General features: G+C 38.3%; 2 protein-coding genes across 4 annotated transcripts in view; one reads left to right on the top strand and one right to left on the bottom strand.

Moving 5' to 3' along the window:
- LOC146491893 (vascular endothelial growth factor C-like) overlaps positions 1–13,854 on the bottom strand; it is a 30,819-nt gene extending 16,965 nt beyond the window's left edge. The window contains exon 1 of the mRNA XM_085152513.1: positions 12,751–13,854. Coding sequence (XP_085008639.1) covers positions 12,751–12,852 — 102 coding nt within the window. The 5' untranslated portion in view covers positions 12,853–13,854. The remainder of the gene's footprint in view (positions 1–12,750) is intronic.
- LOC146491894 (uncharacterized) lies at positions 367–5,397 on the top strand. 3 transcript variants are annotated; one of them, XM_085152525.1, is made up of 5 exons: positions 368–615; positions 1,501–1,560; positions 1,670–1,718; positions 3,282–3,437; positions 4,761–5,397. In XM_085152525.1, exons 4-5 carry the CDS (start codon positions 3,366–3,368, stop codon positions 5,073–5,075), a joined length of 387 nt encoding a protein of 128 aa, XP_085008651.1. In that variant the 5' UTR covers positions 368–615; positions 1,501–1,560; positions 1,670–1,718; positions 3,282–3,365; the 3' UTR covers positions 5,076–5,397. The 3 variants fall into 3 exon arrangements, with proteins under 3 accessions (XP_085008653.1, XP_085008651.1, XP_085008654.1); XM_085152527.1 differs by having other exon boundaries at positions 367–615; positions 1,670–3,437; XM_085152528.1 differs by lacking the exons at positions 368–615; positions 1,501–1,560 and having other exon boundaries at positions 1,584–1,718.
- Positions 13,855–17,423: the final 3,569 nt, after the last annotated feature.

Here is a 17,423-nt window from a genome sequence, read left to right as displayed (position 1 = left end):
CCACCACATGTGTTGCCCCCTGTTTTCACTCCGGTTCTTGTATAATGTGGCATACCTCCGCCTTTCCTCCCGGTTTCTCCACCTTAAGCCTTCTTGACAGCCACCCTTCCACTGAGATTATTTCTGATGAAGCTTCAGTGAACAGAAGATGGATCAACTGAAAGTCCAGATGCATCTCTTAGGTCCCGTGTCAGGTCTTTGATTGCTTTCCTTCATATTTCTTAAGGACATGACTTTCAGATATGGTTCATCTGCTGTAGATAGGTTTTAAGCCTGGCACTTCTTTTTTCCTCCACTTGTATACACTCAAAAAAGTCAACTAAGGCAGTTGTTTGATTTATTCAATATACATTTGTCTATTTAACATGAACATATTGAGTTTAGGTTTTTAAATCATTATCAGTTGTTGGTTTAACATAAAATAACAAAAAGTTTAATGAACTAGATTTGCATTCTTCAGTTCAATTAAATGTAATTATTTTAAATCAACAACTCTAAAACCGATGCCTAGTGCGCATGCTCAAACTTCCCAGAAGTGAAGAGGCGGGAACGCGGAGAAAGTTATATGTGTTCAGTGAACTGCCGTTTCTCTCTGCGGGATCTTCCACAATACAGGTAAGTAATAAATAACTGAAACTATCTTAGTCAAACAAAGTTGTTCCGTCCGTTAATTGTTTAACAATGTTTTTAATTCCAAATGTGTAATTTGTCATTAGACAGCGGGAGTGGAGCAAATACAGTGAAAATCGGGTATTAGACGGTGCCAATCGGTACCGTCTAATACCTGATTTCTAATCCGCTCCGGCTATATTTATATTATTATTAGCATTTCCATTTCATTCTTTTTTTTGTTACCCGTTTTTGCAGTTAGTCTTATAGTGTTTTTAGCGGTTATTAATGTGTTTAATTCAATATTTAACACGTTTGAAATTCAATTTCAAAGTAAATGAAGTTAGCTAAAGTTGTATGGTTGTCTCATTGAACTTTTACCTAGCTCTGTTAGCATTCACTTTGGTTTTAAATGACGGTTATTGCAAGACATGGTCTTTCTTCACTTTTTTTTTTTATTATCATTTGCATTTCTTCTTTCATTCTCTCTCCTTTTTTTTAAGCATTCGGCCTCTTGCAGTAATGCAAGTTAAACTAGCATGCGCGAGTTGCTAAATATTAGCTGTGTCCAAATTCAGGGACTGCATCCTTTGAATTGACTTAAACGCTAGTGCATGGGGAAAAGAGCATAAACACGAGGTCAGAGGAAAAGGCAATGGCGGATAGTTATGAAAATTGCCTGTCGGACCTTTACCGCAACTACCAGCATCTTTATTGCATAGTGTGAAACACTGCTATTACATTTGGCAACAGATTGGATATTTATCTGTGAATTTTATATTGCAAGAGGTATTTATATGTATTTGTATTTTTTTATACATTTGCAACAAAGTAAAAAAAAATCCACTGTGGAGTTTTTATAAATTTTTTTGTCTGTTTTCTTTACCATAGTAACACCACAAAGAAAGTTGACCCCTTTTCTGATTGTTTGTGCCTCCTCTTTAATACATGGTAAGTTTTTACCATCATATTTTTATGATAGTTTTATGATTTAATCAAAGTAAAAAAAAAGGTGGTCAATAAAACCATCCTTAAAACTGCTTCTCTTTTTTTCTTTCAGTGACTTGTATGTGGCAGTGCAAGCGTTGTTCCATCAGGGAGAGTAGTAGGTAAAAAAAATTGAAACACTGTACAGGGCTCGCAAAATCGCTAGCCCGACATCCCGGGGCTAGCGATTTTTCCAGTCGGGCCACCAAAATCTATCTCTGCCCTGCCCGTCGGGCTGTCATAGGAAGGAAAAATATATGTCAATGCTTTTGCATTCTTTCGGAAATGTAGCTGGGTAATTATGTCATTGGCATCGGTGAGCCACTGTCAATATGTGACATATTGAAATCGCGTTTGAATTTGCGCTTGTTTTTTGCTTTCACTTTGCAATCGCGTGAACTGTGTATAGAGAGCGACAGCACTGATTGGTGAGTGATGATAATTTGCGCACCAATTCCTCTGACATAGTCTTATCAATTGTTAGCTTACTATGCAAACATGACAAGTGAAATCTCCCGCAGCAAGCTTAAACATGTGAGAGGTTGATCGCACAGAGAATCGCTGAGCGTTATGTGAGTGTGTGTGTAAAAGCAGCAGGATATATATTTTAGTTCTGCTGAGCCAAATAAGACAGGTCAGGGTGCAGAAGTGACAGCCAAAGAAAATCTTACCACAAAACGGAAAAATTATTACAAATCAGACTATAAGGCAAAAAGAAAGTGCAGCTTAATGGTTTCATGGACAAAAGAATTTCTGTGGCTGCAATATGACAAGCTATATAACCAGGGGTGCACATAAGTGGTCCGCAGGTGCGCATTCACTGTCAAAATAAAAAACGCGCACAAGATAAGAAGTTGCAACGCGTGTTTGCATACATAAGATTTTCTGGAGGAGGACAGACATTTGTTTAGAACTCTTAAAGATGTCGAAGAAGCTCCTTTAAGCAATTACTTTGTTGTTCCTCCACCTCCAAAGAAATGTCAGGAGTCCAAACCACAAAAGAAGCGCGTATTCTCAGAAAAGTGGTTGCAGGAGGTGAGCTGGCTTCAAACAAATGATGAACGCACAGAGATGTGGTGCAGAATGTGCTGTGAAAATCCCACTCTAGCGGACAAAAACAGTGCCTTTTATATGGACGCAAATGCGCGTTGCAACTTCTTATCTGGTGCGCGTCTTTTATTTTGACAGCGAATGCGCACATGCGGACCACGTATGTGCACCCGTGTAAATAACATAATGTTCTGCCGGTTGTGTTGTTGGTTTTCCCTCGATTTCTGAGTCGACAAGCGCCTTTGTTACTGGGACCAGTACATTTAAGAAAGGCCCCCATTAGAAATGCATTATTGCTCAGTCTGCAATATCTTTCCCAGAACAAACACCAATTGCAAATAACATACTAAAAATAAACCTGAAAAATCTGTTTAGACCAGCGTACTATGTGGCACAATTTAGCAGTCTTTGCAAACTTCAAAAAGCAAATGGCCTAGATCTTGGTTCCATTTGCCTCTTACCTGTGACTTCAGTGGAAATTTTAAATTCAGGATCTGACACAGACTGATTCATGTTCTACACAGACAGCACTGATGTCTGCATGGTCTTCTAAAAGCAGCTTTAGTCAGCTTAGATGTGAAGTTAGTGAAATATACAGTTGAGTTTTTAATCAATGTATTTATTTTCTATTGCAGATTGACAAGGAGTTTCTGCGAATCACCAGAAAGCCTCTGCTATCTACTTTCTTTGCCGAGCTTGACCAATACGCGCCACGCTTAATGGAAATCTTTCTGAGCAAAGGAGGGACACCTGGAAAGAAAATAAGAGGTCTCATGCTTGCCATCTCCAAGGTTTGTATTAGGATTGAGTAGATTTTGTCATAGGCAGCAAAAATAACTTTTATTTGGAGATGAAGTTGTCAATTTTGTTTCGGCTTAACAAATGGAGAGTTGGGAGTTCGCCTTGTAATCGGAAGGTTGCCGGTTCGAGCCCCGGCTTGGACAGTCTCGGCCGTTGTGTCCTTGGGCAAGACACTTCACCCATTGCCTACTGGTGGTGGTCAGAGGGCCCGGTGGCGCCAGTGTCCGGTAGCCTCGCCTCTGTCAGTGCGCCCCAGGGCGGCTGTGGCTACAATGTAGCTTGCCATCACCAGTGTGTGAATGTGTGTGTGAATGGGTGGATGACTGGATATGTAAAGCGCTTTGGGGTCCTTAGGGACTAGTAAGGCGCTATATAAATGCAGGCCATTTACCATTTTATTTACCATACAAATTGTGACGTTGCCTCAAATGCAAATCGTTAAAATTAAAATTTTGAGATTAGCAACAAGACACCTGGTATTGGGGAAAGGATGTCTTGAATACCAAACAGTATTAAGCGTTGCAATAAAGAATTTATGGAATTTGGTATTGGAAGGAAAGAAATTTATGCATACCGTAGTTAAACTTGATACACAAACATACAATGCATTTAACATGCATCAAGACAATATTGCTTTTGAATCTGCACTTGGATTAAAACAAGTCCTGTTGTTTTTTCATTGCTATGGTCATCAGTATTTGTAAATAGAAATGTCTATGAACTTTGAGCTGTTTAGTACTAACACTTCTATACCTGTTTTATTTTAGCAGCTGAGTTAGCCTTTTCTCGAGTCCTGTCCCCCTAAGTTACTCTTGCTATGTCCGACAAACAAATGGTTTCCTCTGCGCACCAATGGGTACCCAAATGTGCGAGCAGACATGCTTCATAATGTTTGGTACATTTACCTGGGAGTGGGGCCATCCACACTGTTTAATCCATTCACGTTGTTTTTGACTTTGTGAATGGAAAGAACACAACTCCTCCAGACACAATCTCTCGGGGTATCGGTGGGCACACTGCTTCTCCATCTTGCTTGAGGTTAATGTTTGTCAGACACAGTAATGGTTGCTATAATGTGTAATTGGACAATGGCCCTTTTGGGGGAGGGGCTGGTGAGAGGTCAATTATGCCACCTCTTTTGACATGAGAGGTGTATTTTATAATTTATGTATTGGAGTAATTACTAACAACTACTTTAGTGGTGTAATTTTCTGTTTATTACTTTGACTACTTGGATTTTATGAACAGCATAGAAACAGTTGTTTAAACAATCTCTTAAATTTTACTTTGTTGTCTTATATTTGTTCATGTAGGATACGGACAGCGAGGCAAAAAGCTGCATGGAGCAAACTGTGATGGGGGTGTACGTCATCCAGAAGGAGGGTGCTGAACCTGAAGATGACCCAGAGGACGTTGGTGTCCTGATTGAGGGTGTGGAGGCTAACACTGATTTGGGTAACATTGCACAAGCATGGGCTCTGTTGTTTGGACTCGTATACTGTTTGAACCTGAGCTACCCACCAGAACTTAAATGCACCTTTGAAGTCCTCCAGAAGATACTTTTAAATCTTGATGGACAAAAGCTCTCTTCAAAGGCACAGTTTCTGAAAAACAAGCTTATGGGGTGAGAGCACTTGAAAATGATTGATAGGTCTTGAATGGTTCATTGGTGCAATGGTGATTTCCAATATATAATGTTAATATTTGAGTTGTTTATATTTTTTTCTATTATTTAAATTTTTTTTTAAAGTTTTTGGATTCTCTCTGTTGGGCAATTCACCTTTTATACAGCACTGCAGATGATTTTTGTTTGTCCTTATATAGATGGCTCAAAATGGATCAGAAGTACTGACAGAAGTACTGTTCTGTTAATTATTTTTCATTTAATTTTGACTTTGTAGTATAGGTACTAATTGACACATACCATAATGCTGTCATGTGTTGAATGAAGAAAAAAAAAAAGAGGGGGGCGCTAAAGCACTCCAATGGAGTGCTTTAGTGCCCCCCTCTTTTTTTTGTTTTCTTCTCCTTTGTAGAACAAAGTTACCATTTTACAGAAACTGCATTGAGGGGTTTTCCCAAAGAAATGTTCATTGTTGTTTTTAGCTGCACTGTTACTATGTTGTGTCAAGGGCCTGTAAAGTTTAAGACCACTGCCACCTGTTAAGTTCACTGTATTATTGTGTCCATTTTGCTTGCTAGCATGTTTTAATAAACACAGCAAAACTATATTGGTAGCTGTGGAGGACTGCAACAAAAATTAAAAAATAAATACAGAAATATAAAAATTGGTCAAACTAATAATTATTACAATGAGATACACCAAACAAATATAGATTTTCATTTCAAATAATTAATTGCATTTGAAAAAAAATGTCATCTGTCATTTAATTTGATGTTAAGCCTTCTGTTTCTATTTTCGTTTTACTTCCTAATTTTTTTTTAATTCCTATATTTTTTTTATTATTATTATTATTTTTTACCTATGGATTTTTTGTTGTTGTTGTATTGCCCCCAAATTATTTCTAATTTTTTTTTTTTTTTTTCCCAAATTCACACAATAGTAATTCTATTTTGTCACATGTTTTAACTTGCCAAGTGGGAGATGTATTTTTATCTTTTAGTTTAATTTTTTAAAATACAGTTGAAATATTTAGCAAATTTTGCATCTGTTTTTAGTTGTGGAAGCTTTGGTTCCAACATATTACCAATGTAAATAAGTATTCTAACGTTATACCTTTTGAAGTGGCATAATGCTTGCAGGTGTACAAAAATGGTAAGCTTTTATATTGTCCACTAAATCCAGTTAATAAAGTTAATGTTATCATTATCTGATTGTGACTTTTTTTTGTAAACTAGTGGGTTTCTAAATGTGTAACAAATGTAAACAAATCTAATTGAAATAATTCGATTGAAATGAGTGAAATCATCAACCCCCATATTGGTTTATTAAGCAAGACTTGCAGTAGTTGCCTTGATTAACAAAGTAGTTGTTGAAACAACAAGATTTAATTGTGTTTTCCTAAACTTTTTAACGTGTGTAGAATGAATTAAAACAAATTTCACTCTACATACTTAAATAAATCACTTCAAATCAATGTAAGTATACTATGTTGATCCAACGTAATCTGATTACATTAAACCGCCAAATGCTAAATGTGTTGGTTTGACATGATTGAAAATGGTTTATTGTACTTGGTTAAATCGTGTGCAAATTGGGTGCCATGATTAAATTGTGTTCATCCAACAACACATTTTTTTGAGTGTAGTTTCCCCAAGTTGTTTCAAGGACATTGCACATCGTGCTAAAGAGCCATTTTATGCCTGTCAAACTGTGTCATCTTTGGCATTTTTCATACATTTGGCTACAAAAATGAGAACAAGTTTTGTGTTTTTGTGACAGCTGCTGGTAATAAAGTACCTAAAGATACAATTTAAAATTGGTTCTTTGCTAAGTTGTCTTTTATGTGCAGACAAAACACTACTTAATCCCTTCAGTTAGGAGCCTTTTTATGCTTGAATGATTCATAGGTCAGTCTCAACTGGCTTAACAAACAAAAAACATTCATCTGAAAATTAGCAGGTATTCAGACAATAAGTGAAAAAGCAGCCAATGTCCAAAGAAAAACTTTGAAAGAACTTCAGAAATCCTGGATAACTATAGCTCAATGGCACTTTAAAAAAAACTACAAGAAAGTCTGGCTGCTTCGAAGGAAAATATAAAGAATTGAGGGGTGACTCAATGGTTTTGCATAGTACTGTATGAATCATCCAGAGTTACTCTACTATAGTCTAAAAACAGAAGACAGAGCTGGAAATGAGCATAACAGGTCAGCTTCCATTGAAGCCTCCTATGTAAGAGCTCTTGGAGTTTACTCTAGGACAACACTGGGCCTCCTTAAATAGACAAACGTAATGGAGATTATTCAATGTGGTGGACGAGATCCATACAGTAAATCAGTTTAAAGCAGATATCGCTCTATAAACCCTTCCAGCTGTGAGTCATTCCCTTAATGATTTTCCCGCCATCATGATAAACGACTTTCTTCTGTTTTAATAGAGTAGATGAAAGATGAGAGATTAACTGACTAATAGACGCTGCTGTATTACACTGAAAAAAAGGCCATGTTGGATTTACTTGATTCAATAGTGGACATTTGTTGCACACAAATGTTTTGCTTTGGCAGAAACCTAAACAACTGAGTTAAATCAACACAACTTTTTCATATTCAGTAAACCTGTGCATTTTGTGTTCATAAAACACGATTGAAACATGTTCAGATGAAGTAAGTTGAGCTCTTGGAATATTTTAATCCTTCACAATTTTGTCATTTTATTTCAACACTATTCAATAACTTTTACCCCAATACTACTTGGTCACTTAAATACTACATGTTGTCTTCATATTACATAATGTTCAACAAAATCTACAGTCTGGTTACCATAAAAATTGAATGGATTTACAATGACTACCATCCTCCGGGTTGCAGGAGGGCTGGGAAATAACCCTGAAGTGATAGGTTACGAGGCAGGGTACACCCTGGACAGCTCACCAGTCTATCACATAGAAACAAACAACCACGTGCACTTACATTCACGGGTAATTTAGAATCACCAGTTAACCCTAACTCTAATAACTGCATGACTTTTAACTGTGGGAGGAAACCAGAATACCCAGAGAGAAGCCACTGCAAACTAGCCAGAATGTGGATTTGAACCCAGGACCTTCTTACTGTGAAGCAACAGCACTAACCAGCATGCCAACAATCTAGGAAATACAGGCAAGCTATGATTTCCTGTATTTGATGCAGAATTTTTTTGTTTTTGTCCTCGACAGGTTAATCCACAATAAATAGCAATAGCATGCACGTGGTGTGTGTGTAGTTCTCTGCCTCTTATAACTCCAGTGATTTTCCTGCAGTTTGAAATCTTGTGCGATCTTGTGAATTTCATGAGTTCAGCAACTAACCACTCTTACTAGATTGTATCCTGTCATCTCAACAAGAACAAATTAAGTTTTTGAATTCCATGCAAATCCTACATGATTTAATTACGTTCATAGAAACATGAAATTATTGTGTTCAAATTACAAGGTAGACTTTTTTAATGTAACAACCACCCAATTTACTTTTTTTGGTATACCAAAAAAAGTAGAGGTGGCTGCTCGACTTGACTGAGATGGATGCCTTCCTGAAACCACGATCTAAAGAGTGCGAGACTGAAATCCCGTGCAGTGTCGCGGGATTTAACATTGCTATATTATTGACTTACTTCACTTGAACATGATATGAACAATTTAATCTACCCTCTCTGCATATTATGTAGTTTCTACACTATATAGTTACACTTAACTTTAAAGCATGAGGCAATTGTGTTAAATACACGCAAGATGCTTACGTAAATCCAAGAGCTGGCCAATCCCTTTTTTTCAGTGTATCTGACTAAATGTCAGCAGGGAGTTGGTCTTTGAGTGTCACATTTGAAGTCTTCCTGGGAACATGGGTGGGTTGTTTAATTTCCCAGGCTGAGAGAGAGCAGACTGGCACAGCTGGCACTGCCTAAACAGAAACTGGATCTCTGCAGTGTTATCACTATTTCCATTTATCTCTTTCTGTCTGCCTCCCCCCTCCTTTTTCATTTCCCTCCATCCGTCTTAACAAATATCAACATACTTTACTGTCATTATTAACCTCCCCTTCATAGCAGTTTTTATGTCCACCTGTTACTATAAATATGGAATTCTGTATTTAGTGTAAAAAAAAAAAAACCTGCATAAAAATCTGTATACACAAAGCTCCAGCTTCATGATCCATGACAACTTCATGGTGGCACTACTGGAAATAAGAGATGCTGTTTTTAGACCATATCTGCTTTTGAGATACCTAAGTTAAAAGAACCAGTACTGGTCTTGATTCCACCTAAGTGAACCCAGAACCTTTAATCCCAGCAACTTTTTTAAATGTTCTTTCAGACAGTTGTTTGTCTGTGTTTCTCCCTAGTCTCTAAAGGCCTGTAGACAGCTGTTTTTACACATGAGACTCCTTTGCACTCCGTCATCCCCTGAGCTGTGCCACACGTGTAACTTTTGTTTTGGATGAAAATAGCTGTCAGGTGATGTAAATCTATCTGACAGCCATTTTGCACATTTATAAACTATAAAATAGAGCTGAGTGCATTTCTAAAAATATAGTTGATCAACTTCAGCAGAACAGAAAAGAACATACTTGCCCTTTTTGTACGGAATTAATTCAAGGATCTTTTGATTTCCTATTAATCTTTTGCCCAACCTAGGTTGCTATTTAAAACTAGTAGAAAGAAATGTTTGTGGTATATTTACTGTAGAATTGTTTAGCGCTGTATTTCTCATTACACAGCAGATGACAGACTCTTCTCTCTCATTTTGCCCTTTTTCTCCTGCTCTTCCTTCTCTCTTGCATTGTTAGTTGATCACATAACATGAGGTAATTGCTAAGGGACCGTGAAGTCATAATTGACTGATCTTGCATCCATTGCTTTGGGGTGTGTCTAACATCCGGCATTGCTGGCATATAGACACACACATGTGCACACACCCATTCATTTCTCACTCTTATTATTATTGCTGTTGCTGTTAGTAGCTGTAGTAGACTACTACAGCTACTAATAGTAGCATAGTAGTAGTATTACAACCACATTAAGTCTGAAGTTATTGTGACTTAAACACAGTTTAAAAAAGATACATACACGTATGGAAAAAGTGCTTAGAAGAAAAACAAGTCCTCTACCTTAAGCGTGAAAAGCACTATTGTTGTCATAGATGTTTTTGATAAGTCTGAAGTTTTTCACTTATGCACCGAGCAGCTTCCACTAAATGAGGTCTACTTTCCTAGAGCAGGAAACCAAACACCGAACCATTTCCTGGCTGGCTCGTAAACAGCCTTTGTTGTCAGGTAAACTTTCAAAACCATGCTGACTTTTGTTTTTTTCTTTTTTTAGTCATAACTTAATAACATCACAGAAACAAGCAGTTGATTTACAAAACAAAACAAAAAAGTTGTGTAAAACAAATGTATTATATAAATAATTAATCTCATTTTGTGTAATGAAAAGCAATTGATAACCTCTATATTTAGAAATCTACTCCATGTTTCTGTGATCATACTATTTGTATGATTTATTAATAAGTTGCTTTCTAGAGGCTGCAAGGATTCTTCTTATAACTGGTTCTTAAAGTTTCTTATAATTTGTGTTTTAGGCTTTTGAAGGATTTAGGTGTCCCATAGGGATCAATACTTGGCCCCCAGCTGTTAATGTTATACATTAATAAGTTATATTACAATATAACTTATTAATTAAATATAATATAACAATATAATTATTAATTTATATTGTTATACAATATAAATTATATTGTTATACAATATAAATTATCTGATAATATCACACAATCTAAACATTTTACAAAGGAACATCAAATGTTCACTTCTATGCAGATGATACCATCTTGTGTGCAGCCAGCTCTATGGCGAGGAATCTTCATGTTTTAAGTTTTCACTGAAAGAAAAACTGTTTGCACTTGACTACTGTTAGTTTTGGAGTATGCATTTGCATTCAAGCACCTAAGAAGATGGTGTTTTCTTTAATCTTAAGTGCATTACACTTTTTTTTTTTTTTTACATAGTATACAAAAATGATGCCACTTTCTTTAGGTTCTCATAAATCTACCAAATTTATTTATTCACATGATACAATCTGGTGGAAAACTAAATATATCCCATGACTCAGCTTGTAGAAGAAACTTTGCCAGCAGTAACTGGAAGCAATTGTTTTCTCTATGACTATCAATCACATGCATTTTTGTGGAGGAATTCTCTTTATAGTGCTTCATGTTTGTGGACATTTGTTTTTGGGCTACTTGCTTCATCTCCCACACAATTTTTTTAGGTTGAGGCCTGGACTTTAACTGGACTAAAGCAGCATTTTATTGTTTTTATTTTATTTTAATTTCTTTTTAGCCATTTTATTATAGTCACTGCTCTATTTGGGCTCATCGTCCTCACATGATCCAGTTTGTTTGACCACTAAAACCAAGCTTTAGCTGTTGGACAGATTCACATTCAACTGCAGAATACTTTGGTATACAGAGGAATACATGGTTGACTAAATGACTGGAAGGTATCCAGGTCCTGTGTCTGCAAAATAAGCACAAATCATAACTCTTACGCCACCATGCTCAAGTTGAATTTCCTGTGACGTCCCAGGATTGTGACATAGTGACAAACATAATATAATTATTATTAATGGGATGACTGTGGCTCAAGAGGTAGAGTGGGTTTTCATCTCAGAAGGTCAGTGGTTTGATCTCCGGTGGTTCAGGTGTGCATCCTTGGGTGTCAAAGTATCTTTGGGCAAGATATTGAACCCCAAGTGGCCCCACTACACCCTTTTTAGTGTGAATGTTGGGTTTAAAGCACTTATGCACTTTATTTTTCATTTGACTGTATGTATTTTATGCTATTGAAGTATGCCAGTGTACCACAAGAATGAACACTGTGTTTTTCCCCTAAAACATAATTGTATTTATTTTCCAGTTGAACATTTTAATGGCCATTGTTATGCTCATGATGCTATTATTGAAAGCTTATTCCAAACTCCATTTAGACAAAATGTTTGGTTTTCACTGCATTACTTATCTGTAATGTTCCTACACAATAACAAAATTCAGGCTAAAGCAAGATATCACTGAGCACCTTGCATTTTGTTAAATAGCTTATAGTGTGCAAACACATCATGAAGGAGCAAAACAATTGCTGGAAGACTTAATATTCACAATTTGATGACATATATGAGACAGCTACAACAATAGCCAGTTGAAGTTCTGCAAAAGTTACATGTCCCAAAAAGTCACTGTCGGTTGGAAGGCATCAGGTTAGCTTTTATTGATTTTATGATGACTCCATTGTGTAAACCATTGTGATTGTTGGAAATGTTGCTTGTGTAAAAAAGATTACATCTGTGAGATTGCCTAAGTAAATACAGCTTAAATAACGCAATCCTTACAAAACGTATTCTCACATATAGTGTTTCAGTGCTGACGGTGCAGAGGACAATCTCAACAGTTGGGCAATCTACTGTCTGTGTCTACATATCAAGCACATAGTTAATGGTTCTTTAATTTCTATAACATCTGTGTGCCATCCCTGGAAGCATCTACAATTCTTCATTCATTCAGCTTTTTCTCAAAAATTTTCATCTGTATGGAATCGATTGTAAGCAAAACTAACATAATTATCATGTCGTGAAGTGTGAAGTGTAAATTCTTACCTGTGTGCCCATGTCTCCAGATTGGTAATAGTCTGTATAGTCTTGTCCTGAGCACAAATTGCTGATATTAAGCATCCATAGGAGCACAGCTGGTATCCACATAGTGAGGATATAGAGAGAAGGGGGGAAGGAGAGGAGATGTCAGGAGAGAGGAAGAGGAAGTTGGCGGATTTAAAGCTTGATGTAAAGAGAAAGCCAGGAAGGAGGAGAGGAAGGTGGAGGATAAGGAAAGAGGTTTCGCAGATTTTATAGGTATCTCTCAGCTCCTCTCTTCATTCTATCCTGGGACGAAGTTGCTCTTCTGGCACAGGTTGGTTAAATTTGGGAAATCAGCTGAATAAATCATGATGAGGAAATCTACTCCTCTTCCTCGTGTCAAACCACAGCTCGTTCTCGTGCACGCTCTCTCTCTCTAGCCTCTCCTGTCGTCTCGCTGCTCTTCCATTCTTGCCGTTGGCCGTGATGTCAGGTGTCTGTTAGTTGCTGTTTGTCTCAGTTTTGTCTTCACTTTGTCTACTCTTTATATCTTTCTTGGCCTTGGCCTGGACCTACTCCTCGGTCTCTGGCCCTTTTTTGTTTGCTGACTCTCGCATTTATCTCCCTTTTTCCTCTCTCCAGCCTTGGTCGTCCTTGTCAGTCTCCTTTCCTCGCCCTTCACACTTGTGCACCTCCTCGCCTTTTTTATCTGTATTTTTTTCCTCGTCTTTGCACAACAGCTGTGCTCTTCCCTCCCTCCTCTCTCTCTCTCTCTCTCTCTCTCTCTCCCTCAGATTATTTCTAACTCTTTATCTGTCTCCGCTTTCTTCCCCAGAAAGCTTCAGGGCACAGCTCTGTCTGTCTGTCTCTCTGGATTTCCCCCCCCCCCTCCCCCCCCTGCTTTCTGAATCAGTCCCAACTTTTCTGTCAGGGTGTGTGATCCTTAGAAAAGCATCAAAGGGAGCTGAAACAATAGAAAGTGGCTTATTTAAAATCCTGCCCTGAAAAAAAAATAGAAGAGAAAAAAAAAAGAAAGGAAAGAGTCAGTCGTTTTAAGTTCCAGTCCAAACAGAGTGAACATGCGTCCTGTTCACAGGCGTCCTGCTGGAGTGAATGAGACAAACAAGAATGGCTTGTATTTAATGGGCGGGGTAAAGGATTTGAGAGACATGGTTCGTACAGCTGATTATACTGACCCCCGCCACCCAGCCCAGAAATTGCAGGCTATGCAGCGCCTGGGCACTGGCACATTTCCCCTTAGCAGATGCCATCATCTTCTTTATTTTAAGATTTAAATTCACTGGACAGACTGTTTTTCCCCCGCTCCTGTGGGTTCTCTAATTTGATTCTCTCAGACACATAACACGCTGAACTGTCACTTTTTAAAATCAGATTATCCTCCCACATTCCCCATCACTCTTCTGTTTCTCACACAGTTGTTATCGTGACATCTTTTGTCATTCTGTCTCTGTAATTCCTGGTAACGGGAGCAGCTGCTGGTGGGGAAGAAAAAAATGTGCACGTTCGCTCACCTGGGAGTGATGAATGTGAGTTTCCTACCTGCAGCTCTAAGTGCCTTTTTATGAGCTAATATCTTTGCTGCCTCTCTCTCTCTGGTTTATCTCAGCTGCCCCCAGTTCCTGTCGATTTCTCTTCACCCCCATGAGCACTATTTCTTTGTCAGGACTAGTCTGTGTGTGTGAGAGGCACATATGAAGCTCTCACACCTGCAGCTCACATCCTTTTCTGACATTTTTTACCCCTCTCAGGTTCCATCTTTGCCTTTTCTTCGCTCTGGCTTTCCCTTTTTTTTTCCTGACCACCTCTGGTTTTGTCCCTTACAGGTCCTAAAAAAAGACAAACTTTACATACCTCCTTAACTATACTGCCCCAAGGCTGTGGGTATGTGTGTCACGGAGCAGCAGGAGGAGGAGGAGGAGGAGAAGAAGGAGAGAGGAACAGCAGCTTTTATCTTTTTCTATATTCTGAAATCTTTTTTTCCACTTTCCCCCTTTACCGACAACTATAAAGTAAATTACGGGGATGTCAGGCAGACAGACGGTATATAGAAGTGGAGAAAAGGCAGGAGGAGGAGGCAAAGAGAGGTGTGTCTGGGAAACGCTCGAATGAGAAAACATCCGATTTTTGGGCCAGTCACTGCCAGCCTTTTGAAGGATTAGATGCGCACGCATGCATGCACGCACATGCTGGCAAGTGCCTGCATGCAGTTTGCTTTATGTGTTGGAATCTGCTCAACCAAACTCCACATTCCAGTCATTGCTTTCCCCTCTTCATCATGTGAGCACAGAATTACCAAATAGAGATCAATATGTGAAGAAGGGCTCTATCAGCATGATTCTGTGGCACCACCCGAGAAATCTTTTATAAAGAGAGCAATAACCTGCTATATAAAATTCACCAAGATGCTTACAATGGTGTCGTCTGTTTTCTTTGAGCCGTGAAGGGAATTTGACCTCAGTGAATCATTGTTAATTGATCAGAAGGTCTCCGGTGGCTGACAACAAAACCAAAGATCCCATAAACCTACGCAAAAGTGACGTCAGACATGAATGACATGACGTTTGAAGGAAAAATTCATTTGTATAATTTGGTGGTGGTGGGGGGGAATTGATTGGTCTTCATTATGCAATGTGCATGGTGTTCTTTCAGAAATATCAGGTGACACAAGCTACTAACCAGTTTAAAACAGTTAGACGGGTATGTGCAGTGGTTGAAGCATAAACAAGGCTACACAGTAAGGCTAACAGTAATTTAACAGGCTTTATTCACCGAGCTGTCAAAATGACACCTCAAGCAAATCTTGTTATGAATGAAAATAAGATAGAATAAGATAAAATAAGATGAATAAAAGATAGTGGACATATTTGGCCCAATCTGGGCTACTTTTGGTACCTTCGCCTCATCAGAGAGAAATATGGCCATAGCCAGACTGTCTTGAGTCAATTCCCCTTAGTCATGGCCAAATGTAGCCCAAAGAAATCTGTAGCCCAAAGATTTTCTTAGTACTTCATAAGAGTCACATTTTAAAACTCGATCCATGAAAGGTTAGACCATCAAGAAAATATGTTTCCAGCTCAGACATGTTAAAAATGAATGCAAGAAATTAAATGGCAAAAAGTTATAAACCGCAGGGGAATTTTTTTTTGATTAAAGGTCTAAAAGACATCTGAGGCCTCACAGCCATCGAAACTAACATCCTGTTACATTTGGTTTGAAAAAGAGTTAAGCAAATGTCTTGTTGACACTTGGACATTGTTTCAAAAGTCCACATGTTGTAGTGTATGGCACATTTTAAAAATTATATATATATTATTTTGCCATTTATAACCACTCACTGGACACTTGCTAGGTACCATGTGACTCTCTAATCAGCCAATCACATGGAAACAATTTTAGACACGTAGACATGGTTAAGATGACCTACTGAAGTTCAAACTGAACATCCATAATAGAGAAGAAAAGAAAAGTGATTTATGTGACTTTGAACGTGGCATGGTTGTTGGTGCCAGACAGGCTGGTCTGAATACTTCAGAAACTGCTGATTTACTAGAGTTTTCCAAAACCTTTACCTTTAGGGTTTACAAAGAATGTTTCGAAAAAGAGAAAATATCCAGGGTGCAGCAGTTCCCTGACCTCTGGTGTCCCTTGTTGATGTCAGAGGTCAGAGGAGAAAGGCCAGCATGTCTCAGACTGAGGAAGGCAACAGTAACTCAAATACCGGTAACCAATTGTTACAAGTAAATGGTAAATGGACTGATTCTTATATAGCGCTTTTCTACTCTCCCGGAGTACTCAAAGCGCTCTATACAACATGCCACATTCACCCAGTCACACCCATTCTCACAAGCACTATCTCTATACTGAGTGCTTTCTAACTACACTCACACACATTCATACTCCGATGGATGCATCGGAGAGCAACTTGGGGTTAGTATCTTGCCCAAGGATACTTGGCATGCAGACTGGAGGAGCCTGGGATCGAACCTCCAACCTTCCGATCAGTAGGTGACCTGCTCTACCTCCTGAGCTACAGCCACCCAAGTATGCAGAAGAGCATCTTAGTTTGCAAAAGACCCCCCCAGTATTGTCTTCTGCCACTCCTGTCACCTAAGAACAAGACACTAAGGCCACATTTGACAAATGTTCACCAAAATCTGACAATAGAAGAACATTTCTTCTGATGACTCTGAGAATTTCTGCTGTGAGCATTTAGATTGTAGGGTCAGACATGACATCCTGCCTTATATCAATAGTTCAGATTAGTAGTGGTGGTATTTTGGGCCCTTAGCATCAAATAAGCGTTGTTTAGGAGTTACAGCGTACGTGACTATTTCTGCTGATCATGTCCATCACTTTAGGACTACATCTTCTGATGGCTTCTTCCAGTAGGATAACACACCATGTCACAAAGCTCTAATAATCTTTTTTCTGTTTTTTGTCTACATGATAAAGAGTTCACTATTTAGATGACCTCCACAGTCACCAGATCTCAATCCAACAGACCACCTTTGGCTCATGGCGGAACAGGAGACTCTTACGTATGAACATTATGCATTATGAGTGAACAGCCGAGAAATCTGCAGCAACGGTGTGATGCTATCATGTGAGTATGGACCACATTCTTTGATGAATATTTCCAGAAGGTTTTTCAATCTGTGCAGTGAAGAATTAAAGTT

This window comes from Neolamprologus multifasciatus, chromosome 23, assembly GCF_963576455.1.
Source record: "Neolamprologus multifasciatus chromosome 23, fNeoMul1.2, whole genome shotgun sequence".
NCBI classification, from domain to species: Eukaryota; Metazoa; Chordata; class Actinopteri; order Cichliformes; family Cichlidae; genus Neolamprologus; species Neolamprologus multifasciatus.
Note: the sequence above shows the minus strand (reverse complement) of the source record. Positions and strands in the feature narration are given on the sequence as shown.